This window comes from Hipposideros armiger, unplaced genomic scaffold, assembly GCF_001890085.2.
Source record: "Hipposideros armiger isolate ML-2016 unplaced genomic scaffold, ASM189008v1 scaffold_102, whole genome shotgun sequence".
Classification (NCBI taxonomy): domain Eukaryota; kingdom Metazoa; phylum Chordata; class Mammalia; order Chiroptera; family Hipposideridae; genus Hipposideros; species Hipposideros armiger.
Window position 1 is genome coordinate 2,181,711 of NW_017731452.1, and position 27,673 is coordinate 2,209,383.

The 27,673-nt window shown below is 36.7% G+C and overlaps 1 protein-coding gene across 3 annotated transcripts in view; it reads right to left on the bottom strand.

Annotated features, from left to right (window-relative positions):
• The window catches only part of CNTNAP4 (contactin associated protein family member 4), a 213,234-nt gene that overhangs the window by 65,327 nt on the left and 120,234 nt on the right, over positions 1-27,673 (bottom strand). For all 3 annotated transcript variants that reach the window (XM_019646480.1, XM_019646479.1, XM_019646481.1), the window contains 5 exons: positions 22,109-22,215; positions 19,435-19,554; positions 11,932-12,129; positions 7,836-7,992; positions 3,120-3,247 (listed from right to left, as the gene is read on the bottom strand). In XM_019646480.1, coding sequence (XP_019502025.1) covers positions 3,120-3,247; positions 7,836-7,992; positions 11,932-12,129; positions 19,435-19,554; positions 22,109-22,215 — 710 coding nt within the window. The remainder of the gene's footprint in view (positions 1-3,119; positions 3,248-7,835; positions 7,993-11,931; positions 12,130-19,434; positions 19,555-22,108; positions 22,216-27,673) is intronic.

Genomic DNA, 27,673 nt, shown 5'->3' on the forward strand with positions numbered 1-27,673 from the left:
GAAGTGTTTGAATCTGAGTGTGAACATTTTCAGTAAAAGGATTGGGGAGATTTTGCAGATGAAAGAAAGTAAGTGAAGAGGAAATGAGACCAGACACCATCGGTGATGCACGAGTTTTCTTTGTGCTGTGGGACCTGCAGAAGTAGGGGACAATCCCTGCAGATGCCTTCCAGGGGGATGTTCAAAAACATTTAACCCTGTGTGTCAATACTGGACTTCTACTCTTTCTCCTTAGCATTTGGGGAGAGTTCTGAAGATACTGCAACCACAGTTGGCATACCCTCCAGGTAATTTTTATGCACAGTGAAGGTGAGGAGTTGTTGGGTACCTCAAAAAATGAAGCGGTTCCCACGGCTCCTGGGAGAGTGATTAGAAAGGAAAGCACACGAGAGAGCCCTCCTACTTTTAACCTATATATTTAGAGATTATATTATATATAATTTATTTCCATATTCATAAATAAATTCATTAAGGACAATAATATTTACTAAGTTTTATGTCTGCAGCACAGCTTTAAGGCAGCTTTATCATTCATAACTGTTGTACTTTAGGTAAAACAACTAATGATGTTATCTGTGACTTCTGACCTCAAACAATAATAGCAGCAGGAACAGGGAATTTCAGAACCACCTACATTTTTGAAAAATGAAAAGGACTTAGACAAAGACAACATCAATTAATTAGGTGCAAGCTCATGGCCGGGGCCAGTAAGTCTCATACTCATTTTTGTTTTATTTTCCTGCCTTCTCAAGGCTTCTGTCTTCTTTCCTAGAAAAACATGGCTGAATAGAAAATTTCCAACATCTCTAGCATGTGTGATAAAAGCAAAACTTTTTATTTATTCTCACCTTCCCATTTTTCTGTTCAAATCTGAAACTTCCTGGTCTCAATGAAGGGTATTAGCACTCTCATTGCCTCAGTGAAAGATACTGTCAGCTTTGTTAAAATCAGCATGTTGGAGATCACCTTCACACCCTTTCAACCTCAACTCCCACCTGAATCGTCCTGAATGTACCTCTGTAGTCAAGCCCCTTCCTTAGCTTCATGCCAACCATTGCCTTCCTCATAGTTCAAGCCTTCCTCATTTTCCTTTGTCTTACATTAAAAGTCACTTCGCTGGCCTTAGGTTTATAACCAGTCTTTATGTTTTCATTTGGATCATAAAGATTAAGCTATTTTTCAGCCTTAAATTATTCAATGTTCCAGCTTTAATGCCTTCCAGATAATGTCCACATACCTGCCTTCTGCATATAAGGGCCCCAGTGCACGACCCCATATCTAGGAGCCCCATATCTACAGTCTATCTCATTAGAAAAAAAAAATGTGCCTAGGAGATTTCACCTTCAGGGGTGCAGATATCCCACAGAGAGACAAAAGGGCATCAGTTTTCTGCAGTCATTGCTCTTCTTACTGAGAAAATAAAGAGCCCTTCATGCAAAAGAAGTCCTAGGATCTCACGTGAGAAAGAGCCTCAACCCTAAAATAGATGTAGGAGACCAAAGAAGCCCAGGGAAGCTCTCAATTACTGTTTTTCAGTAAGTCAGAGCTTAATTACCAGGTCTCTTAAATACTTGAACTATTTGTAAATTCGTATTCCTTCTATGGTTACTCTCCCTCTGTATCCCCTTGGTCACAAACGTTTAATGTTCTAGTTTCTTCACCTCAGCACTACTTACATTGGGGCCAGATAATTCTTTGCTGCAGAGTGCTGCCCTATGCACCGGAGGATAATTATCAGCATTCCTGACATCTCCCGCTAGATTCAGGTAGCATTCAAGCCCCCACAATTGCGACAACCAAAAATGTCTCCAGATAGAAAATGTACGCTGAGCGGGTGCAAATCACCTTGGATGGGGAATCACTGCTCTGAGTGAAAAGGTGCTGTGCGCTTGAGTTCATGGCAGGAAGTTTTGTGAAAGAAAGCCTAAGGGAGAGAATTGGTAGTGACCTCAGTCAAAGCAGACCAATTCCCCAGGGACTGTGGCAAATGAAATAAAGGGGATGAAGGACCCTTGAAGGGTTAAGATTAGAGCCAGCAGTGAAAAGTGCATGTGATGTATATAATAGAACAATTTCTCTACAGTCACACAAACTTACTGTGCTCCCCTGGGTGCATCCTGAGTTTACAACCTTATCTCTTTGCTCATAATTTTTCTGTGTAAGTATCCTATGTCATCTTCATGTGATTGTGTAAGGCCTACTGGCAGAACAGGAAGTAGAGATGATAAAGATTAGGGATGGTAGGTATAATGGCAGACAGGTTTTTTACAATGTATATATAAAATTTTATAGCCCAGTATCATCTTTGCTTTTTAACTAAGCAACTTTTGCTATGTATCTCCATAAATCCACTGAATCGTCAGATCATCTCTTGCTCTGTTGAGCCCCTAGAATAAAATTTTATTTTAGTGTATACTTTGAAAGTAAATAAATATTTCTTCTATTTCCATTTTAAGATCTGGAAAATAACTAAAAGCTTAAATAATTAATGCATCAGTCTCTAAGCTAACTGATTTCAGAGAGCTTATGGATGGATACATATGCTCATTTCATTCCCTACTAAAAAAGTGTCTTTTCTGTGAAACTGTATTTGAATTTTAAAATTCTAGTTTAGAGTGTTAGTACATTGAAGATACACAATAGCATGTCCCATTGAATTAGAGTAAACATACACACAAACTGAAAAGAAATGAGATTAAAAGTTAAAATGTGCTTGACTACACTGCCATTTGATTCTATTGATGTTCTATAATAATTTCATGCCAGGCCTAACAATAGGAAACAAACACACATTGGTAACAATGTGGAGTAGCACTGGGCTTTCCTATATGGATAACGGCATGCAGAAACTTAGGAATGCTGGAATGTATTTGTAGACCAATCACCAAGATGCTTAGCAATTTCTTTCTCTTGCATCTTAAGAAGGTTTGCCATCACAGTATTTATTGCAGGGCTTCAAACTTTATAGGGGTATTATTTTTGTTGACTGATTAAAAGAATATTTCAGACGTTGCTTATGATTTTTCACAGTACAGGTCTGATTATTACATGATAGAAACATGATTCTTAAGTGACATCACTTTCCTCAGATACGTTCACCATGCGTTGCTACCACTTACTGTCTCCCTGGCAGAGTAGAGGTCCCAGTTTATAAGCTGCTTCTGAATGCGGCCGGCCTGTGTCCGTAATCACTATCTTGGTGACGGGCAGATGTTCTTTATAAGAAAGGAATCCAGTGTCATTGGTCCTAAAAAAATAATGACAACAAAACTCTTAGAATTACTCTGATTAGCATAGTTATCCAATGAACAATAGGCTTTATTGCATTTCAAAGCCAGGATGTTCTGAGCTAAATTTGCACCCACAAAAGAGGAAAGATCAAGGTTCTCATCTGAGCATACAAAAATATGGCAACATTTTAATTTCTCTTGCAGGTGGAATATAGTTGGTGGTTTTTAAATTCAGTGGGCCGTTTTCTATCTTAAAGTGGAATGTTTAATTCATTAACATTTAGTGTAATGATTGAGATTGTATTTTTAGATCTACCATTTTGATATTTGTTTCTTGTTTCTTTCCCATATGACTTCTTGTATTTCTGCCCCTCTCCCCACCGCCTTCCTGCCTTCTCTTGGCTTATATCATATTTTTGTATTTAATTTTATTTTCTTTATTCACCTTTTTAAGCTATATGTCTGGCTATTATATTTTAATATTTCCTTTATTGATTATAGAATGATCCTTAATTTATTACAGTCTACTTAGATTTTATGTTGTATTATTTAATATAAAATGTTGGAAGCTTACTACAGGATAATTTCTTTAACACTCCCCCACCCCACCAACACACACACACACATATATCTATTCTTTGTACTACTGTTGTCATATATTTCAATCCAGATGTCAAAAGCTTTAAAATTCAACAGTGAATTTTAATTAATTTTTTTAATTAAGAGAACAATTTATATTTACTGACATCTTCACAGTTCCCAGTTTTTTTATTTCTTCCTGAAGATCTGAGTTTTCATCTGGTATTATTTCTCTTAGCCTGAAGAATATCTGTTGGTATTTCTTATGGTGCAAGCTCTGTTGGCAATGAATTCTCTCAGCATTCCTTCAATTTGAAAAAAAAACAAAAACCCTTCATTTCACCTTCACTTTGAAATATATTTTGTTTGATACGGAATTCTAGGTTGACATTGCTTTTTCTTTCAACACATTAAAGGTGTCATTCCCCGGACTTCTGACCTGGGCTTCTGATGAAAGGTCAGCCTTGACTTATATCGTTGTCCCCCACACAGAGTGTTCTGCTAGGTCCACGCAATCTGGCTACTTCCAAACGTTTATCATTAGTTTTTAGCAATCTGAACAATAAGCCAAGGTGTACTTTTCTCTGGTTTTATTCTGCTTGAGCTCCTCTGAGTTGCTGGAACTTGTACGTTGACGTTGTATTAGTTATCCCTCATGACATAACACATGACCCCAAAACTTAGTGACTTAAAACAGCAACATTTGTGAACCAGATCGTAGTCAGGACTCTGGGCGCAGCTTAATGTCGTCTTCTGGCTCAGGATCTCTCCCGAGGCCACAATCAAAGTTTTGGTGAGGACTGCAGTCACCTCAGCGCTTTGACTGGGGAGGGACCCGCTGCCAAGCTCACTCGTGTGGTTGTTGGCAGTAGTCTACTCTGTCATGTGTTGGGCTGCGGGCCTCAGTTATTCACTGGCTGTTGACTGAAGGCCTCTCTCAATTCCTTGCCACATGGGCCTCCCCCCAGGGCAGCTCACAACAGAATAAAAAAGCCAGAAATGTCAAAAAGGGAGGTGCAAACAAGTCAGAAATTACAGCCTTTTGTAACCTAATCTCAGAAGTGATGGCTCATCACTTATACCATATTCCATTCATCAGAAGCAAGTCATCAAGTCCAGGCGACCCTTAAGGGGAGGAAATTACATAATGGTGAGAGTAATAGGTCACGTGGAACATTGGGGGGCCATCTTGGAAGCTTGCTACCACAGATTATTAAACAAATCGAAAATTTTTTAGTCATTGTTTCATCAAATATATTTTTACCTCATTTTATTGCCTATCCTTCAGAGACTCCAAATTATTGCCTGTTAAATTGATGATATTTTCCACAAAGTCACAAAGGTGCTGTTAATTTTTTTCAATCTTTTTGTTGTTGTTGTTCGTGTGTTCTTCAGATTCAATAAATTCTATTGATCTGTCTTCAGGTTCATTGAAGATTTCTTCTGCTTTCTCCTGTAGGAGTTGAAGTCCATCCAGTGACTTTTTCACTTCAGATGTACGTTCATATTCTAAAATTTATATTTGCTTCTTGAATATAATTCTCATTTATCTGCTTAGCTTACCCTCTGTTCACCTGTGATTATTTTTATCTAAGTCTTTGGGCATGTTTATAATAGTTGTTTTAACGTTTTTGCCTGCTAATCAAACATCAGTGCCCCTGGGTCTGTTTCTAATAATTGTTTTTATTTTCTTGACTTTAGATGAAAGCTTACTCTTTTTTTCTTAATATGCAATAATTGTTGCCATGGTCTGGACATTAAGGGGGATACTGTAGAGATTCTGGATTCTGTTATTGTTCTTTGAAGACTTTGTTTTTGATTTGTTCCCANCCGCCCCGCCGCGCCACCTGGCACACATACACAGGCAGTTAAAGTACCTCTTTATCACAATAAATTGTGGACACTTGGTTTTACACTTCATTAGGGTGGGCCTATGTCTGCTTTGCTCTTATTTTTCAATCATACTCAGTTCTGAGATGTAATCTTTGTTGCAAAGACATGGACCTTTTCTGTTATTTCTGTGGAAGGCTGAGGAGTGTAAAAAGCCCATCTCAACTAGTAAGACTTAAACGCCAAATTCTGTGTCTCCTCTGGTAGTCGCTACTGAAATCTCTACGTAGCTTGTTCCATTTTCCAGCTGTATCTCTCTGCTTGGTTCCTAGATATCCCCCCTGTGCACGAGTAGGGTCAGCCGAGGACCTGAGGGGGGTTGGTATGGTGGACTCTCCTCTGGAGTTTGTCTCCTTTCTGGAATTTCCACTCCCCACTCAATTTCCAGCCATGCCAGCAGCCCCAAACTCTATCCTCTGATACCTCAAGCCTCCCGCACCCCCAAAGCTAGTATTCGCTTTGAATTCTAGCCACCCCATAGCATGTGGTCTAGTTAGTTCCCTCAAGGAAAAGGCGTATAAACATACATCTCACCCATTTGAGCTCCCTTCTTTCAAGGGTCAAAGGCTCCCAACTCTGGCAGTTTCTACCTGCATTTTGTTGTTCTCCACTTACTTCAAGAAGTTGTTTTCATAAATAGTTTTTCTGGGATTATATATGTTCTCTGGGGAAAGTTATTTCTATGCAAGCTACATCACCATCAGCAGAATTTAATGAGAAGTTTCAGAATATTATTTTTGAAAATTATTTTTGCTTTTTTTTTAATTTTTTTTTTAAGCTGAACCATCCTGCCACCGTTTGGCAGCTCAGCAGCTGCTCAGCTCAGGCGGGACTCAAACCACTGTTGCTCAGAGCTCGCACTCTTGAGTGAACTCTTAACCAACTGAGCCACTCGGCCGGCCCTTGAAAATTATCTATGATGAATTATATATCATGGGGGTATTGGAGAGTTATTGGCGATAAGGTTAATTTTTTTTTCTTCTGTTAAGCATTGCTATGAACATTTTATTCTCATTTTAAAATACAATATTACTGTGTAGGTGTTTTTGTGAAGTCAGTGAGAAAAGAGTGCCCTCCAAGGGGAGTAGACATTTTTAAAAACTAGAGTTTGAGTAAGAGAAAAAATATTCTTCATACCAAACATATAACACTAAAAATACAATCATGACTTCATATAGATGCCTCCTTCTAGGATATTCTAAAAGAATCTGTTGTTTTTTTATATAACATAGTCTTGATGTTGGCCAAATAAATAAATGAAATATACAATTCAAAATATGAGCTCAATTAACAACAAACTGATTACTAAAATGAACGTACATTCTGTAACCAAATCAATCATATAATAGCCAGGTTGACTATTAATACTTTTTAAAATAAGCCTATGTGCAGATCCAGGTACACAGTAATGTAACATATACATATGGTATACTGAAATGTGAATATGAAAATTAAAAAATATTTTCACTTCACAAATAAAAATCAATGTACATTCCAACTCTAGTAAAAGTACAATAAATACCTTTAAAAATATTTCAATAGACAAAACATATTTAAGACTTTTCTTCTATTTAGAAAATATTTTATGTTGAATTTTCAAATCCCTAAAATATTATAGATTTCCTCTTTCAAATTATGACAAACAGGACATTAGTTCTTTGTGGCATAGTTTGTCCTTTAAACAAATAAAAGAGCCATATGATAATACAATTGTAGGAAAGTCTAAGTTTACATGTTTAAAGGTTTTATAGGCAGCTTACGGAGGAAATGTGCTTTAGTAATTTCTAAATATAAACATATTTTGAGAATAGAATGCATAATTATACTTAATTTTAAAGAGAATGATAATTGACCTACAATGAAGAGGAAATGTGAAACAGATGCCTCTTTCATCATATTACAAAAATAAAATGTACATGGCTAAACAGTCCACTACAAAAAAATTAAAATAAAAAGACATTGATCTTAACATTTAGGATTCAGATTGATTGTAACACATTTCATCAAAACCTACCTTCATCCAATTTCTTCACTGTACTAACTTGTTGAGTATCTGCCTAGCTCTGCATAGTTTGAGCGACTCATTAAAAAAAAAACACAACTTTATTTCACATAAGGAAGTCATATGAAAATCACCATTCATTCCGGTCAGCATCGCAGTTGCAGTAATATTGAGAATCAATGCAGTTCCCCTCTCGTCCACAAGCACATTTTTGAGGATCAGGCAAAGAACCGCCCCAATATGTTTGTGTTTCATTGGTTCTTCCAACCCACCAGCTCAGAGGGCTTCCGTCTGAAAGACAAACGAGAGAAATGTGACATCTGCTTTATACCCCACTGCCTTCCATCCCAGTATAATTCCTTTCCTTCCCACATCATGAAAAAGAATAAAAGAAGAGAAAGATTCATTTGATGTAGTGATAATTCAAACATTGGAAGTGATGGCATTTCCTTAAGAAAACTTTTAATTAGATTATAATGCTAAACGAAATAAGTCAGAAAAAGTCGAGAACCTTACAAAAGTTTAAAAAAAATAAATTTTATTATTTAAAGTTAAATGAGTGATATATTTTTCTTTGAGTAGAAAAGACACTAGCCATTCCTATTTAATTTAGACATGATAATGAAAATATATTGAGAACACTACACATATGCAATGTCTTTGAGAAAAATTTTGAAACAAGTTGGCTTAAAAATAGAAACCAGAATAATTAGCATATCAGAAATAAAACTGATTTGAGCTAATAAAATGCCCATTAAAACATTATAGAATGTTATGTAAAGTCAGTGATTTATCTCAACATATTTATTGGCTAAAAATATAGCAGCTGTTTATTAAACATTAGTCATGGTATGGCATTTCCTTGTCATGATTTAAGATTTATTTGGAAGTCTATTTTTTCTTTCATTTAATGGCTTGGCTATTTATTTGCAGGCTACAGAGTAACACTGAAAGATTTGAATGCCTGAAGCAAATATTACATTCAAAGACAAAGTTTCCCTGAACCAAGTGCATTTCTTTCTATGATGAATGTTCAGCTACTAGCTCCCTCTCGGAGTTAAAACTAACCATGATGCCAAGGAACTAGAGCAAAAAAATAAGACAGGATACTTAAGTAGAATTTTGAGAAAAGGAGGTGAGGCATGTGGACAATCTCTCATTAAAAAAAAAAAAAAAAGCTAGAGAGGAAAATAGTAGTCTGGAGAATCAGGGTATAAGAAGAATGTGACATCAAATCAGTCAGCTACCCAAAGGTGCTTGTTCATTTTTCTGTTGACTTTCAAAACTTTTAAGTTGTTATCATCAGCCCCACCAAAAATCTGGGACTTTTACTAATTTCTCTCTACCTTACAAACGTCAATGCTCATTATAACCTACTATTAGATAGGAACTTTACTAATGCTGGCAACCCCTCTCCCAGTGTTACTATACATCCCAGTTCAGCCATGCCAAAAAAAACTCCCAAGTTATCAAAAGCTTGTGTTATGCACAAAGACATTAACACCAAGAATCTTCATTTTTTTATATTGATGTTTAACTCATCAACAGAAGGTGAAACTACTTGAAATATTTACTAGATATATTTCCATATACTGCTTAAAACATTATGTATTCATAGATTAAAGAGAAAATAAATTATTATTCCTAAAGAGTGAATAAGATTTTTATCTCTAAATGTCCTATCTTCCCTATAAAATAGAAACCACTGAATGTTTTAGTGGTACCAAATATCTTTGATTCCATCCAAGACTTTTTAAAGTGTCTTAAAAATTTTAAATAAATAGAAGGAAGAATTAAGAAAATCATGAGACATTTTTATATGTTAAAAATTAAAATTATAAAATACCATGCTCATGGTAGAACAGTCCACTTCTCATAGTTAAAATCCCAAATAACTTGAGTATTCACATTGACCATCCTTCTAAGGTGCTGAGACACCAGGTCTGCAGTTGCTAAAATCATATTTTTATACACCTTCCACTCTACCCACCCACAATGAGATCACTATCATTACTTGAAACTGCTATATTCAAGATCTGAAACTGTAAAGTTAATCTTTCTGACACCACCTTCCTATTGTTCCTTATATATTTATTTATTTGACCTCAAAATCCAAACTGCTCTATTTTTAGTTATTCTACCTCAAATTTATTCAATGTGAATTCTAGGGTCATGGACCTGAAAAATTTGTGTATTTAACAATTATCATCATTCCCTGTTCCACAGACTTCTAGGGTTTACCATTTTTTTTACCAGTGGCTCTCAAGCCTTGCTAAAATGCTTGGGAGCTTAAAAAAACAAACAAATGCATGAGCGCCACTGGCCATGAATGTAGGTTTTCCTTCAACTGCACAATGTCCCTTTTAATTTGTGTGGTTCTTGCTCACTAACTCCTTGGGGATTTTGTTTTCTGGTTCTTCTAGAGTTTGACTCATTTGTGACTTCAATAATTGTCTTTCCCTTTGCCTCTCTTCATTTGGTTCCATTGTAGTATTCATTTACCCTCCTGTAAGTATGCTTCTCATTGTCTTAGAATGTACTTCCCTATTTGCTTATCTATTTTTTTAGATTCCAAGATCGATATTTAGCAACAAGGAACAATCAGTTGAATGCTCAACTGGTCTGTGAGCTGTAACCACGATGCACTGGAGACTGGGGAGAGCGGAACTCACTTCATGCACTGTGTATATGTTAGGCACCCAATCACCCCTCAGAGGCAGGTATTGTTAGCCGCATTTCAGGAAAGAGAAAACAAAGACAGCAAGACGTCTCTATCCAAGTTCTATACTGAATCAATGGCAGATCTGGAACTTGTACTTAGATTTCTCCTCACCTCTAAACCTAGCACTCTTTGCACTACAACGATCTGATGGTGAGTCACAGATGGGATTGAGGCTTCAGGAGGATGAGATTTGAGCGGACAGAGACCAGCAAGATGGGGTAAAAGACTTTATAAGAACATTCCTAAAAAGGGGAAGAAGGCGGTGGGGTGGAACTCGGGCACAGGGGAGCAAATCCGGTTGTATTAACTGGGTGGAGAGCAAATAGGAGAGGTGCTTTATTGGAAAACAAAGGTTCAAATATCACATCAAGAGTTCAGAATTTTTCAGCATGATCCATATGATATATGATATTCACATATGAAACATTTCTTTCAAGTTCTGGTCATTCTCTCTGGAACTCCAGCCTCTCTTACGACAACAAACAGGAGTGAACATGAACAAAGTGGCTTTCTTGTGCAGAGGTCTCAGACTCTTCTCTAATGTCTAAAGAAAAATACACCTGATAGACTTATTTCTGCTAGAAGACAGTGTATTGGGGAGTGAAGGCTGCGTAAGCAGGGGGCTCCAGGATATACAGTTCTGGCATCCGGACAGAAGAGACTGGACTGGACAGACAGGGGACAGGAAGGCCCTGAGCTTCTTCAATAGAAAAATGTTGTGACGGAAGCGGTGTTTCTTAAAGGCAAATTGTTTTCATAAAGATTTTGGATTGTATATTGGATGGTTAGAAGATATGGAAAGATGCAAGCTGAGAGGCCAGTTGAAAGTTCTTGCAGCAACTGTAAGGGTTAGGTCCTTAAGGCCTACGCTAAGGCAGAACTGGTGGGGCCTGAAAGTCTCACAGCATGAGAGGTTCTAACAGGGAAAACACAAAACCAGAAACAGAATTTTGGAGCAGGCTGGTTATTAAAAGCAGACTGAAAGAAAGAGTTAAGATGGCTTTCCAATCCCTCCTTGAAATTCCGATGAAACTGTGTTTCTGGCAGCCTGTTCTAATTTTCAATTATACTCCAAAGCTCACTGTCAACAACACATGAAAAGGAGTCACACCGAACATCACTCTGAGAAATCGGAGTCATATTTTTGTTAGCTCCTTCCGTGATAAAACCAACTGTATGTGTTGCTTGCCCTTTCTAAGGGATAAACACTGTAAATTCACTGAGTACCAAAATGAAGCCCTTTTCTGTACAGTTATCAGGTTAAGACCAGGAAGAGGCTCCAAAGGCAATCAGGGCTTTGAACAAAGCTCAGTGTAAATTGACCTTGTTCTTTTCTTTGGGCTGTAGCATCTCTGTGACTTGCAGACTGTGACATGTCTGCTGACTACACAGGGAACACACACCCTCGGCAGTTACGCGCCACCACCGCAGCAGATGTGAAGTCCTCAGGACCTGGTGAAGCGCACTGTGCAATGCAGGTAGGGGGACACGTGCCTCAGGTTACTGACCTTGCTTATTTACGAGCCGCGACTTCTTGCAATAGTAGGTCAGCTCCTGTTCGCAGTGCTCCGCCCGGTGAATTGTGGCCTGCAGTTGCTCCAAGCTGGCTACATACTCGAAAAACCCTGCATGTGGGTTCTCCGGATTAGTGTTTCTCACTCTGGTTAAGTCAGAGCCATTGTGCTGTATGATGGTCCACGCAGTTTCTTGGATGCAGAAATGGGGGAAGAAAGAGAGGAGACCATCACTAGTCTGCAAAAGTTAAAATAAATAAAGAAAATCAAAATCACCTTTTATCTGAGTCAAATGTTTCTAGTCATCAAACCTCTCTGAGAGGTAGAATCAACACAAATGGACTCTTCAAATTTTTGAATTCTAGTAAAGTGATTCTATTCCCTGATGTTTATGCAATTATCTTGCTTTGCAGTGATTTTACTTTACTTTTTCATAGAATTTAGCCGAACAATATTTATGGTGAAAAATATTAAGAAAACTGATTATTAAATTTTTATGGTATATTTCATCAAATCTCATATTCTGCCTTCTAAAGATTCAAAGTTATTTTATTTTCCTTAAAGAAAGAAAAAACAAATGCTACCTATTATTGTGAAACACTGTGGATTGTTGATATACCCTGAATTCAGAGATATTAAAATAGAAAAAAAGAAAAGTGCATCTTAGAATTTATATAATATTTTAAATTACATAATGAAAGCAATGTCTTACATTTTCTAGTCTTAAAAGTCATTCATGTTACCCACAAAAAAGAAAGTCAAATTTTTATGGCCTGTATTTACCTCTCTTCAGACATAAATAATTATGAGTATACATCTATTTCTTTTTAAACCACATTGGTATTGTTCATTTTGGTATCACGTGATCTGCATAGTTATGCAATGCAACCGGAAGTTGCTCTTTTGAACTAAATACATCTGATTCAGCATCAGCAACTCAGCTAAGACAAAAAAATAAAATATCTTTGCGTATTTACTAGAGCGATCGCTATTGGCACCTGAATGTGTGCAAACATTTCCGTCATGCTGATTGCCAAAAGTACTTAGATGAAATTAAAAAATCCTACAATGTTTGTACCAGAAGCTGGGGAGAATGTATCCTTCCACTTTTCCAGCAAGACTTCGTATTATATTTACTATGATATATATGCAGGCACAAGAACAGATGAATCAAAAGTCCTCTGATTTAATAGGTAAGAAACAGGTGGGAAGCTGTCAAAATTCTGGTATATATGTGCTGTTAAGTCACATAATTCTCTGTACTACAGAAGAATATTCCAAATTGGAGGAAAATAGTAGCTAGAATGTACTCCACCCCTCTTTTTAGCTAATACATTCACATGGTTCAACAATCAAACCAAGATAAGGAGGTATACTTTGAGAAATTTCACTCCCAGCCCTGTCCTAGTCCCCAGAAGTTAGAACCAAGAGGCCTGCTAAATAAATGAGATAGGACACAAATTTGACAGCCTTATTGCTTTCTATGTGTAGATCATTATTTTTCTCTGAAACAATAGCTGTTACTTTTATTTCTGCCTTGTATTTCAGCTCACTCTAGAGCTTTATCAGTAAAATACGTTCCTTGAAGAGGACGATATATATAAGCGAATGAAATGAAATACGGATGGCCACACAGTCAGCTGTACCATGTAGACGCCTTCAGGAGATCTGAGTGACAGCTCTGACATGGATCTGTGCGCCCTTAAGAAAGTCAGGGAAAATCGGAGCTTCCCTTTCAAAATTTGGAAAATAAAGTGGCAGAATATAGTAAGCAATATAGTAGGGCTGAAGTTCTATAATTTTAGCCAACTCAGCCTTGGCTGTTAGAAGTGGAAGATTATTAACGAGGCAAATCTGTTAGCCTAGCCTCTGCTGGGCTCTGCTTTTATTGTTCAGTAAAACGATTCATCTTTTCTTGTGGTAAGTCAATGGCAACGCACCAAGCAGCTCAAGTCTGGCTGAGCAGCTGCCAAAAGAATGGGACAATAAACCTGCTTGAAAGCTTTGTCTCTCTGGCTTTTGAGTCACACTGAAAGGTGACTTCCCTACCGTTTAGTATCCACTAGTTCACAATTAACACATGATTCTGAAGGTCCTTTTAGTTCTTGCAAGAGGTTCAAGGCCATAGTGCATGACAATCGTTAAAGGGCAACTTGTATAAATGTTTCCTTTTAAAATTCTAAAATTTCAACATGATGATCATTTCTGTAAGTGATTTTATTTTTCTAATAAAAGGGCTACAAAGCAGGAAGTTAAACAGATGCCACACTTATAAGGCAATCGAGATTTCCAGGGCAAAGCAGAGACAAGGAAATCATCAGCACAGATTCCAAGCAATGAAAATGAGTGCCCAGCAGCCATGTTCCACATCTGAGGCACTTTATTAGCAAGGCGAATCTCTCAAAACCATTAACTTATAGCCTCTTTACTGTTCTTTCAGACATAAGGGTGTTATCTGATAAGTCCACAAACACCTACTTAGAAATTACAACTGTAAAAGACATAGACTTCCTCACAATTTGCAGTTCGGTATTTTGTGACTTATTTTATTGCTCTTTCCCACTCATCTGTGAGGTCTATGAGAGGAGTGATAGTTTCCGATTTGCTAACCATAGTACTTCCAGAGCACATAGCACAGGGGCTTGGCACAACATGCAGAAGAAGACATTAGTTAAAGGAATGATTGAATGAACAGATGAATGAATAAAAACCATGCATTGTCTAGGCTAGAACACAACCTTCCAGGTTATCTGATTCTGATTCTATGGTGGCTCTGAGGCTTTCGTTGCCTTTGAGCTGTTTTATAACTCTAAATTGTACATACCCGATAGAATTGCAAAATAATGTTAAGTGTGAAATTGTGAAGGGCATGAGATGTTATCCTACTTGCAAGTTAAATTATCCTGCCTCATATACAAATCCTATCTAGCTAGCTATCATCTATCTATCTATCTCTATATTTATCTACCTATATATGGATATAGATATAGATGATAAAGATATAGATATATACTAAGACACAGGAGATCTCTGGGTCAGGGACCATTTGCCCACAGAGAATCTTAGCAGCATCCATTCTCCACACCCCAATTTTCCATGGGCTCATACAGTCAGAGCCAGGTGCAACTGTACTTGCTGGAGTTGCACCCCAACATTACAAGACGTGGCACTTACAGAGGATGGCTGGCACACCTTTCCCTTGCCTCTACGGAGTGAGAGAGGAAGGCAGGCGCAAATCCTTAGGTTTTATCACTCTTAGAATGTAAGCAAATGCTTTGCAGGGAGATATGCCTTTAAATCTCTCCCGAGAAATTCACTATCTCTAACTTCCAAGACATAGTAACACTTAATTATCCTTTAACCCAGGCTTCCAGATTTTTCTCTCTTGGAAATCAAGTTTCCTTACAACCCATAATTCTTGCCTACAGACAAGGAAATTCTACCTGGTAGAGGTTTGATTGACTTCTGTCCTCCACTATGGAAGAAGCTAGTTTTGCTTCCATTTGCAAATTCATCTCAATATTCCTGATATATATGTGTCTGTTCTTTGGATTCTCCTTTGAACTGGGTATAACATCTTACCAGTTTTTTTCATTAGTACTATGTGTTAAACAAAATCTTTAAAATGTGTTTTTTTAGCTTCTATTTTTATATCTGTGCAAGAGCCACGATTTTATTTTTATTTTTGAAAATTATCCTTTACCAAATGCAAAGAGAATTGTTAAGGAGACACAGGGAAATGAGTAGGAAGAGCGACCTGAAACAGGCATAAAATCTATCAGATTTAATAAACACACACACACACATACACACACACACACACAAATGAAAGGTGCTTTGGGTCTACCAGTGTCTCTCCCTGAGGAAATTTCCAGTAATATAAATTGTATGTAAAGCAACTGAATAATTAAGAACTTGATTTATCTTAGGTTGACTGCTATTTTTTTAGTGCGATAACAGTGTAGAGAAAAAAAACACACCACGCTGTTTAAGCAACACAGTTGCAGAGCTTGTGTTTCTTCATACTTAATAGCCCAGGGTGATAGATGTGATAGACACCATAAGAGCAGAGGAGCAGGTAGGAAGTGCTGTGCCAAGGGAAGCCGGGGCAATGAAAGGAAAGGACATCCCGGAACACAACCAGGTAAGCAAGCCTGCACTTGGATAATGATAGTTAGTTATTAACTCTCATAGCTATTAAGAAGGCCTTTAGGATTGAAATCCCTGAAGTAAAAACTGTTCTATTACAAGCCCTACACTCTCCAGCCTTCTCACTGAATGGCCTCTGGAGCCCCTACCTCGGAATCACAAGGGGAGCCTGTTAATGAGTAGGGACCTAGACCTTGGTCTCTAAACTTAATGAGTCCAGTAAAAGTAAACCCAGGAGTCTTGGTAGCAGTGCAGTGGGAAAGGGTGACTTCAGCCACCGAATTATCCTTTTCCCACAAGTTTGAAAGCCACTGCTATAGCCCTTGTCATTTTCTCCCCACTGAAACAATCGTCCTTATGCAAGGTTTAATCATGAGAAGCTTCTTGAATATAAAACTATTTCATTATAGAAAAAGCAATGGATTTTGTGTAGGAGAAAAGAAGTCCCATGTATTTCAATAGGGACAGACACAGGGATTCATATGATCATGACTAATTATTTTAAAATTATAGTTAGAATACTCTGGAAAAACAATTTTCAGTCTTTAATATGGTTTAGGAAAATGTCCATTCAAAAGAGATTTCCTTTGTATCTTTTAGCTTGTAATGCTTAAAGGTATTTAACTGCAATGTGAGAACACAAGAAGTCAGCGACCGGAGGAGGACCCTCAACCAACTACGCCGTCACCATGATCTTGGACTTCCCAGTCTCCACAACAGTAAAAAAATAGATTTCTATTGTTTATAAGCCACCCAGTCTGGTATTTTGTTACAGCATCCAGAATGGGCCAAGACGGGCAGTGTCCTCAATGGCTGTGAGAGCAAAGAGAAGCCATCCGGTGTGTTGTACAAAAAACCTCTAAAGACACATTCTGTAATAATTTCCACCCAAATCTGTTTCCCAGGCTTGACCTCCATCTGCAGTTTTTAGAATTACACATTAGTACACGGGAGCTGTTGCTCCTATATTCAGCCGTCTTCTCAGACGGTTCCCCCATCTGCACTGCTATTATCCAGTGCAAGCTACCATCATCAGCTCTTGCCTGGATTCCTGCATTTCTTGAACTGGTTTCCAAACAGGTTTCCTAACTCGATAGATAGATAGATAGATAGATAGATAGATAGATAGATAGATAGATAGATAGATAGATAGATAGATAGATAATAAAGAAATTGAGACATACAGATAGAAATAGATATACATATACATACAAGTATACATATACATACACTTCTTTTTTTTTAACAGGCTTGGACATATATTTCTGATACTGTATATGTGTGTGTGTATACCCATGGTATAAATATTTGGTCTCCTAACTTCCTTCCACCCCTGTTCCTGGATAGGCATTTCCCTACACAGGAGCAATTATGATCCTATTAAAGGAAGTCAGATTGCTTCCACCATTGCTTAAAACTCTCCAATGTCTTCTCAGCTCATTCAGAGTAGAACCAGAGACCTTACATCCATGACTCTCCCACTCCTGCCCCCGCCCCACTTGACTCTCCCCTACTCTCCTATTACTCTTTGATTACTTGTTACTCCAGCAACACTCGATTTGTTGCTGGTTTCTGAACACGCCTGGTAAGATCACCTCTCTCAGGACTTAGCACCTTTGCCGGGAGGTCTCTTGCCCCAGATAGTAACTGCCTGATTTCAAGTAGAAAATCCACCTCTGCAACATCTTCAATTTAATATTTCCTTCGTCTGTTTGTTTTGCTCCATGAAACTTTGATTTCATGACACAGCACTGTCCAAGGTAAACTTTTTGCAATGATGGAATAGGTGGCTATTGAGCAGTTAAAATGTGGACAGTGAGTCTGAGAAGCTGACATTTAATCTTATTTTAATGAATTAATTTAATTTTTAATTTCTAAAATTTATTTCAATTCATTTATTTTTATTAATTAATTTTACTTAAATTTGAATCTAAATAGGCACTTGTTTGCCAGTGGCTACTATACTGGATAGCACACTTCATCTAGAATCCATTTCTTTGAGTTTGATGATGAAGGGATCAAGATTCCTTTTTACAACATTCATAAACAATTTTCCCCAGGACTACTGGTTAAAAGGGAATCTTGATCTTTTCGATTTTGTTTCTTTGGTCTGTTTGTTTATCCTTGTGCTAATCACACAGTCTTACTTAGCCTTTCAGTATAATGCCTTTATACCTGGTAGAGTTGAGTCCTGTAACTTTATTCTTCAAGGTTAATTTGGTTCTTCTTGTCCCTTCAAATTTGCTGATAAACTTTAGAAACTGCTTGCTTGTTTTCACCTAAGGAATAACACCCACCAGCAAACAAATGTCCTGCTGGAATTTTAATTGAGGTTTGTACTGAATCGATGTCTACTTCGGAAAAATTGATATTTGCACCACACTGAGTTTACATTTTTCCATTTATTTAGGATTTTAGTTTATCTCAAGACCATTTTATACCTATCTATGTAGAAGCCTTGCACATCTTTCATTAGATTTATTACCACATATTTGAGATTTTTGATGCTATTAAAAAAAATCTAAAATTTCATTTTCTAATTGCTTACTGATGATATACAGAAATAAATTAATTTTCATATTAACTGATATCCAGTAATCATTCTAAATATCTGTAGACTGTTTAGAATATTCTCAATACATAACCTGGTCATCTACAAATATTGAGAACCTCAGTTCTTCCTTTCCAGTACTTATATCTTTCATTCACTTCTCTTGCTTTATTGCCCTGGCTAGGACCTCCGAAACAATGGAGAACAGTGATAACAGCAGGCATCCTTGTGTTGATGCTGGTAACAAGGGTAAAGTTTTCAATATTTCACCATAAACTGTGTTATATGCTATAGGGTTTTTTTTTGTGGGTGCTCCAGCATATGAAGGAAATTTCCTTTTATTTGTAATTGATTGACTTTTCTTTTTCTTTTTTATCATGAATGGATGTTGAATTTAATGAAACATATTTTCCATGACTATTGGTTCCTATTTAAATATATGTAAGTAAAGAATTCAAGAATAAACTTCATGTTTATCAAAATTTAAAAAGTAAATATTTTTCAAAGCTTTCATATGCATCCATCTTCACAGAGACTAAAGTCTATCCTTTTTGTTTTAGGACTTAATAAAATACATTTATTACTAGACGTTCTATAAACATACATGCATGGAAAATAATGATGACATTTTAAATCATTATCATTAAACTATTTTTTAATGATTTATGTTAGTTCTACTGAACAATATACATTTTGATCAAATTCAAATTAGGTCAATTTTCTACTTGCTTCATTTTCACTTTGTGATTAAAGCATTCATGCAAATTTAACTATTAAATGAAAGTTGATTAACTCACCAGTCATATTGCAATATAGAAGAAATGGTTCTAAGGGACCACTTCCATCTGAGTCTATATAGTAAAACCCTGAAGTATTTCCTCTATGCTTATAGGCTTCACATGACTGCTCATAGATAGCTGTAAAACAAATAAAATAAAACAATGGATCATCATAAATGGGATGGTATAAAATTAATCTCTTAAATTTTGATTTAGACACAAAATATTCCAAGTTTTAAAATTTAATGTGCACATTCCTGACCAGAAGAAAAGGTAAAACATAGTTTAAAACAAAAATCATTCTCTTTTTGAAAATTTGTATGGATGAAAATAGGTTAGATAGGGGAAAAAAAGGGAGAATGAGGTTGTATTTTATGGTATTATTTTTTATCACTAAAGGAATATGAGATTATTCAGTCGAAATAAAAATTTATTTTTACGTCAGATAGAACAACAAAAGAGAAGGTAGGTATTTTAAATGTTAAGACATTTCTAAGTATAATTTTGGAAATCCATCCAAATGGGTCTTTCAATATTCATTTTGGAATTCTTAATTCTGTATCACCTTGTAATAACCTAACATCCAAAGTACAATAGTGTAATCTCCTTAAATAATCTGCTGTTACCCAATAATTATGCAACAGAACAGTTTTAAATAATGTAACTATTCTCCTTTCTTACATAAAATTATCTACTGATAAAACCCTTTTTATATAAAACAAATATGGTTTACAAATCTCATCAATAATTTAAAAAGTAATTTACAAAAGAAGCTTTCCCTAATGCTCTGTAATGAGAATTCAAGATAATTAAAATTCAAAGCAGAAGAAATATTTATATGAAATTTGTCCCCAAGTGGTCTAAGTGTATTTTGATCCATAATTGGATGTTTTTCATTATATGATTATATATTTTCCATGTAAAGGTTTGATATTAACATGTGTATATGATGCACAATCTCACTGAATACTTGGCCAAATGTACTGATAATTTCCATCAACTTCTGTGTTCTATGAAATGAGAAATAAATCTTTCCCTGAATGTCTTTCCCTACCATATTCTAAATTTTTGAAAACTATGTTAAGGAGTTTTTAGACAATATAAAATAAAATAATTAATTTGTGCAGTGTTAAAAAAATTTCATATAATCATATCAAATTACTTCTTCACCCCTCCATAATCTGATGGTTTTATTTTTTCCTATTATATATTATATAGAAGGAAATATAGGTATGGATTGCTTTCCAGTGTCATTTGTACTTTGTGCAGTGAAGCAGGCATGTAAAAATGGTTAATTCATACACATTTATATGCACACACCTGTGATCATAAACTCCTTGAAAGGTATTCGCAGAATCTACACATAACATTGGACTGAAAATGGCTACTAGAAAGGTCACATGATTGAATAGGGTAATTGTGAGTACTTTCGCTCTATGTGTATTGCTTGACATTTTATAACATGATTGTTTAACATAATATTTCCTAATAAAATTTTGTTTTAATTTTATTTTTTTATTAGTTTCAAGTGTACAAATCAACATGATAGTTTTTAAAAGACCCATCCCTGCCCCTCCCTCTACTCATGCTAAAGATAGTGAAGGCTTCACTATACTAGGTTTATCAACCTGGTGCCATTTCTAAGAATGGTTATTGGCAAAAACAAACAAACAAACAAATTTTAAAAAGCCTTCAGTTTCATTTAGACTACCTGCTCAAAAACCTAATAAGTTTACTCAATGATTGGGTCAAATTGTAGGCCACAGATGAAAATATATTATTTAGTTATCATCCGTTTTTGTTTTTTTCTTCTCAGAGCTGTTTGGGTTTATATTTAGATTCAGCCATAGATAACACTTAAAGACAAATAATCAGTCAACTAAATTACATTCAATTAGTTCTCATTTTGAGTTAGTTACTATAATGCAGATGATGGAGGACATAAAAAAATGAAAATATATAGTCCCTCCACTAGCTGGGTGACCTTTGTCAAGCGGCCTCTGGTTACACTGAGGTGTGGCTTCAGGAACAGCAAACATTCTTCATGATCTTATGAGGCAATATGTAAGTTGATGCTCAACATAACTTCAGCTGCAGCCCTGAACAGGACTTCTGAGAGGCCCCTTGTGGAGCCCACAGGACTGGGTGCTCGGGATTCCAATCTCAGCTCTGGCAGGAGTACAAAGCAGCGTACAGTGAAGGGATTGAGGAGGGTGAGGCTAATGACTGCAACTAACGCCCTTCGGTCTCCCCAGCACCTGTACCAAACAACTGGACAATAAAATGGCGTGAGTCTTACAACACACGCAAACATTTCATCAGAAAACAACAACAACATGATTTCTAATGTAGGAAAAGTGCACTGGTTGTGATTCCAGGCTCTGGAGCATAATTGCAAGTTTTCACATCCTCGCTGTGGCTCAATTATTTAAGAAGCCTTAGGCAAGGCGATTAATCTCTCCCTATTACCTCATGAGTAAATTAGGGATAATAATAGTACCCACCTTCTAGGGTGGTGGTCAGGATTAAATGAGTTGGGTCAACTAGAAAGCAACTGGATGCTAAAATTCAGGGATGTATATTCCAATACGTGGTTGCACATCCAAAGACATATATGCACACATAGGAATGAAAAGGGGAATGGAACAAGGAAATCAGGAGAGGAGAAAGCAAGCAGGTGTGTTTGGCTTACAGTTGTGGCAAGTAGCTCCTTTGTAACCAGTGTGAGCACAGTTGCAATGAAAGGTGTTCCAGGACTGGGAGCATTCACCTCCGTGTTCACAGAAGTTGGGCAAACACCTACATGAAGGGGCAGGCACAATCACTATTTTTCACTTTGAGATATCATAAAAATATCGATCATTTGTACATGGACATGTGAAAGAGGAATGTCAACAGTAGCATAAAGACTAAATTTGACATGACTAATGATCATCCAGTCTGTTGTTAAGGTACTTGACTCACAGACCTAAACCTTAGATTCAATAAATTCACCAGATTTCAACCAATTCTCAGGTAGTCGTGCCTGCTTAATGTTCAACATGTCCGACTCTCTTAGAGCCCATGCTTTTCCCCAAGTGACGTGACACCAATTCAATGTTGCCAATAATATCAACAGCTTACGCAAAGCAACAGCATTTAATCAGACTGATTAACTACACTGAATATTTAAAGGAAGAAGAAATACAGAGGACAGGAGAGAAGAAGGTGGGAGGGAGGGACATCTGTATTCACTTGGTGTACACATCCAGGGATGTTGAAGGTGTATGATGTGGACACCGTTTCCAAGCAGTGTGTCAGGCAGGGTGCTGAACTGAACTCATAGGCGCTCCCCGGATATTTAACTTTTCAAGAGAAATACAGGCATATTCAACATCTGTCAAACACTGTGTGCTAGCTTGAGGTAGTTCAATTTCAACATTAGATAGCACTATGTTCCTTTTAATGACATCCTATCTTTTAGAAGTTGAACTTTTAGTAGTTGATAAAAAAAAAAAGTACTATGTCAAGTCAATGTTAAACAGCAAATGAAGGTGGCAGGATCTGAACTGATTCCAAGCTTTGAAAAGTTGTACAGTACGCAACAGCAAACATGTAGCATTACTAAATAATTGTGTTTAATTAAAAGTGAAACAAAAATATTTTTCAAATTATATATATGTTTTTTCAAGTTATATGTAATTTTGGAAAAACATTTTTCAAATTAGATATATATAAAAAAGTATATATATATATATATATATATATATAATCTTTAAAAAATTCTATTAAATTTATTGAGGTATCCTTGGTTAGTAAAATTGTATAGGTTTCAAGTGTATATGTCAGTAATACATCATCTATATATTGCACTGTATGTTCACCACCCAGAGTCAGTTCTCCTTCCATCACCATATATTTGACCCTGTTTACCCTCTTCCACCACCCCTCTCCCCCTTTACCCTCTGGTAACCACTAAACTGCTGTCTGTGTCTATGAGTTTTTGTTTGTTTTGTTTGTTGCTTTCAGTTTTATATATACAATCTTTTTTAAAGGGTTATCAAATTGTTAGGCCATAAACACTTATAAAGTTGTTTGTACCTAAACCACTTTTTAAGTGAAAGTTGTAGGTATACCTTTCGGCTTTGGACACTGAAAAAAATTACTGAATGACGCATTGAGTCCAAGGCTTTAAATGTTCTCATTCATCCCAGATTAAAAAATAAACTACAAAACCAGCCACCTCCTTTATTAAAATGAAGCATGGAAACTTCATGTTTTGCTTACAGGATTTTGTCAAATTTAAATAACATTATTGATTTTACCTGATAATATAAAAAATAGATGTCTAATATACAGAAATCCAGGAAATAATAGAAAAGAAATATAGTTTATAATCTCAATATATAAAAATTATCACTACAACATATATATTTGGTGCTGTTTACATATACATTATATGATGTATATATACATTATATATACATTATGCACATATACATTATCATATATGTGCATGTATATACACATATGTATATATTTAATCATAACATTCATGCTGGTTTACAACTGCTTTTTAAAAATTCACAAATAAATAATGGGCATCTTTCCATGCCAATTAAGTTTACATATATTTTAGCATTTTTATAGATCCATCGGAATTCATTCAAAGGACGTTTCATGATATATTTATATTTTAAATATTTCAAATCAATGACAATCTAGAAGAGGAAAATTTTTTAAAATTAAAACAATAACAGCTCTAGTTGGTCATCAGAAAAGGACATAGCAATCTGTTCTTTAATAGACCTGAGGCTATATTTTAAAGGGAGGCAGGCTTAAGTGGCTATGCCTAAAATTCTAAAGACTGAATCTTTACTTATACATGTGCTATTTCTAATTGATCTGCTACTAAAAGATTCAAATCCATTATCCTTGATTCTTGTTAGTCAGACTTGACTTTCACATTTTTAAATTATTAATACAATGTGAAAAACTGGGTTTTGGATTTTATTTAAATTCATCATATAGTAGTTCTGTTTGACTTTTCTTGCCTATGGCAAATTACATTGTATGGTGAAGTGCTAATTCTCACTAAATGTTCTTGCCAACTGGACAAAATAATTCTCTAGGTAGTCCACCACAAGAGGGTTTATTCGGAAAAAGAAAAAGAAACAAAACCACCACAGCAGTAGGAGGATGCACACCTCTGGCCACACACCTCTGGTTGGCTGCCCATGTGCAAAAAACAGAGCTCTTCTCAAGATGGTTCCGGAAGTTGGAACCATAAAGTTTTAACAGGAAGTCAGGACTAGAGAGTAACAGGGAGCCCAGCTCCACCCATAGGCCTCCTAGTTCTATGGTTAGTCATCTTAAGATGCCCGTTCACTTTTATCATTCTAAACAATTGTATTGTACACTTTTCTCTTCAGTAGTCACTTCAATGCAAAGTAAAACAACCCATCAACCCATTTGTTTCTAGCATTTTCCTTAGACTTTGCCATCATTATTTTCATTGCTTGTGAACTTGAACAAATGTATATATACATCAACATGCCCAAAGCTGAAGTGACGTGTACGATTTTGGTTTATCCTGATTCCCTGTCCATTCTAATATAAATTTCAAAATACTTTCACACAATGTAAAACGTGGCTGGAATTAATGATATTGAAGCAAAAATCTGTATAACATTATTACATGTAGGAAAATTGAACAGTTTGGTGTCTATGGGCCCTAGGATATGGTGACCACCTGAAATCAAATCTCATCTTCTTCCTCAAAACCATGAAATCAACAAGAACCAGCCCCTCACCCCTACCCCACCCTTCCTTTCACCCCCAACTAAATAAGCCATCTTCAGTATTACAGGAGACAGAATGACACTCTGATCTTCAGATCAATTGTCAGCAGGGGAATAAACACACATGTGAGCATAAGGGCGAAGCAACAAGGGAAGGATTAAGGGGCTTCTCGGGGGGAAAAGGAGAGGGGGCGAGGGACTGGTGGGAGGCCAGGACCAGCCTGGCGGGTAGATGGTGCAATGGAGGCTCGAGGCCCAAGCCCAAGCACTGGCTGGTGGCCGTGGACTGGGAGAAGAGCATGGTGGAGGTCTGAAGGCTGCAGGCTGGGGAAGCCAGGAGCAGGTCGCTGGGCCTGCTGAGGTTGCCACGGTGAATGCTGTGACCCAGGGGCCTCAATTCTCATCAGGAGTCTCTGTAGCTCTGGTGTCATTTGAGACCAAGGACAAAGCACACCTTCTGCTTTATTGCACTTGGGAACAGATAGGCAATGTCAGGGCTGAGGTGGTGACCTTCCCCAATCAGCAGATAGTCTTAAAGTGCTGATGTCAAAAGATATGCCTAATTCTTTTGTTTAATAAGTGCTTTAGGTCCAAGCAACTTATTGTAGTCAGTATTTATGCCCTAACAACTGACACCCCTGCCCCAGCGCCATTTGGGTTCCTGCCAAGACACACAGACATGGACATGGGGACATGGATGGCAGCTCCCTTTGCAGTTCTGCCCTCATTTCCATAGAGGGATTGACTGCCCTCCCCCATCAGTCATCCCCCACCCAGGTTTCCTGGACTTAGGGCCACCTGCCCTGTAGGTGTATGTCCACAGAGGACAATGGGAAGGGTTTCTAGGTGAGTGTGTGTGTGTGTGAGTGTGTGAGTGATGGTCCATTAGGAAGATATGCATGTGTAAGAAGGGTGGGAACGACCTTATGAGTGTATGGGTGGGTGTGTAAAGATGGTGTGAGTTTGTGAGAATGTGCGTGTGTGAGTGTACACGTGTATGGGTAATGTGTGAGGAGGTGTGTGGATGTGTGTACAAGGAGTGTGTGTCTCAGGACTATGTGTAGGAAGGAGCTTTTTGGATATGTGAGTGAGCACATGTGTACATGTGTGAGAGACTGTGCAACGACTATGTTAGTTTATACGCGTAGTGTATGTGGATGACTATGTAAGTGTGAGTTTGAGCCAACTTAAAGTTAGTGACAGCAAAAATAAGAACTACATTGTTTTTGTTCCTGTCAAATTTTAAAATATAGCTTAATGTTCCTGTTTGTTTGTAATTACAGTTTATTAAACCATAAAATTAGGAGTTTACTATACATAGATTAAATATTAACCATAATAAATGTTAATGTGTACCCAGGGGGACTGTATAACAGGTAGACATTTCCTAGTACCAGATAGCTTAGATTTGATACTGAGCCCTGTCTTCTTAGCCAGATTACTTAACCTCTCTGTGTATCTGTTTCCATATTTATAAAAAAATAAATACTACTAAGAACAGGGTCTAAGGGTTTTTGTAAGGATTAATTTACATACTTATTAATTAATTTTAGAACATAGTCATTGCACAGTTTCTCATACACATATACACTCATAAACTCACTCACATATCCGAAAGCTCCTTACATACTTGCACAAATCCTCACCCACACAACCCCTAACTCCTTACACATTAATCCATACATCATGCACATACAGGCACACATCCACACCATTTTATCACACTCACGTACTTGTAAGGTCATTCACACATGCATTCACACAGTCCTTACTCACTTCTTCCTTACACACACTCGTTCACACACACACAAGCTTAAATACAAATTTATGTTAAATGCTTAGTACAGAGCTTGTATACTAATTTTTTTAAATGTGCTATTTAATAATGCTTTGGAAGCTATGTCAATAGGTATAGTGTGTAAAACCAAGATAAATAAATGTAGTCAGCCCTCTGTATCCACAGGTTCTGCATCCACAGATTCAACCAACAGGGGATAGAAAATATTCAGGAAGAAAATGTGTTGTTGTTGATGTGTACAATGTACTAAGGCCTAGGATGGCTGTGTCTGCACTGAACATGTACAGACTTTTTCTAGTCATCATTCCCTAATCAATATAGTGCAACAACTATTTACATAGCATTTCCATTGTATTATGGATTTCAGTCATATAGAGATAATTTAAATACATGAGAGGATATGCATAGGCTATATGCAAATACTACACCATTTTATATAAGGGACTTGAGCACCCATGGGTTTTGCTATCTGTGGGGAATCCTGGAACCAATCCCCCATGAATACCAAAAGACAACTGTTTATATTTTCTCCTGAGTCTGAAAGAATGAGTTTAGAGATATATTTGGAAATTTAAAACATATGCAAATATAAAAGTTACTTTGATTTTTGTGGTTTTAAAAAAAATTGTCAGAGTGACCATTAGCCTGAAGTTTTTCTTTAAAAAAAAATGTGTAGTCA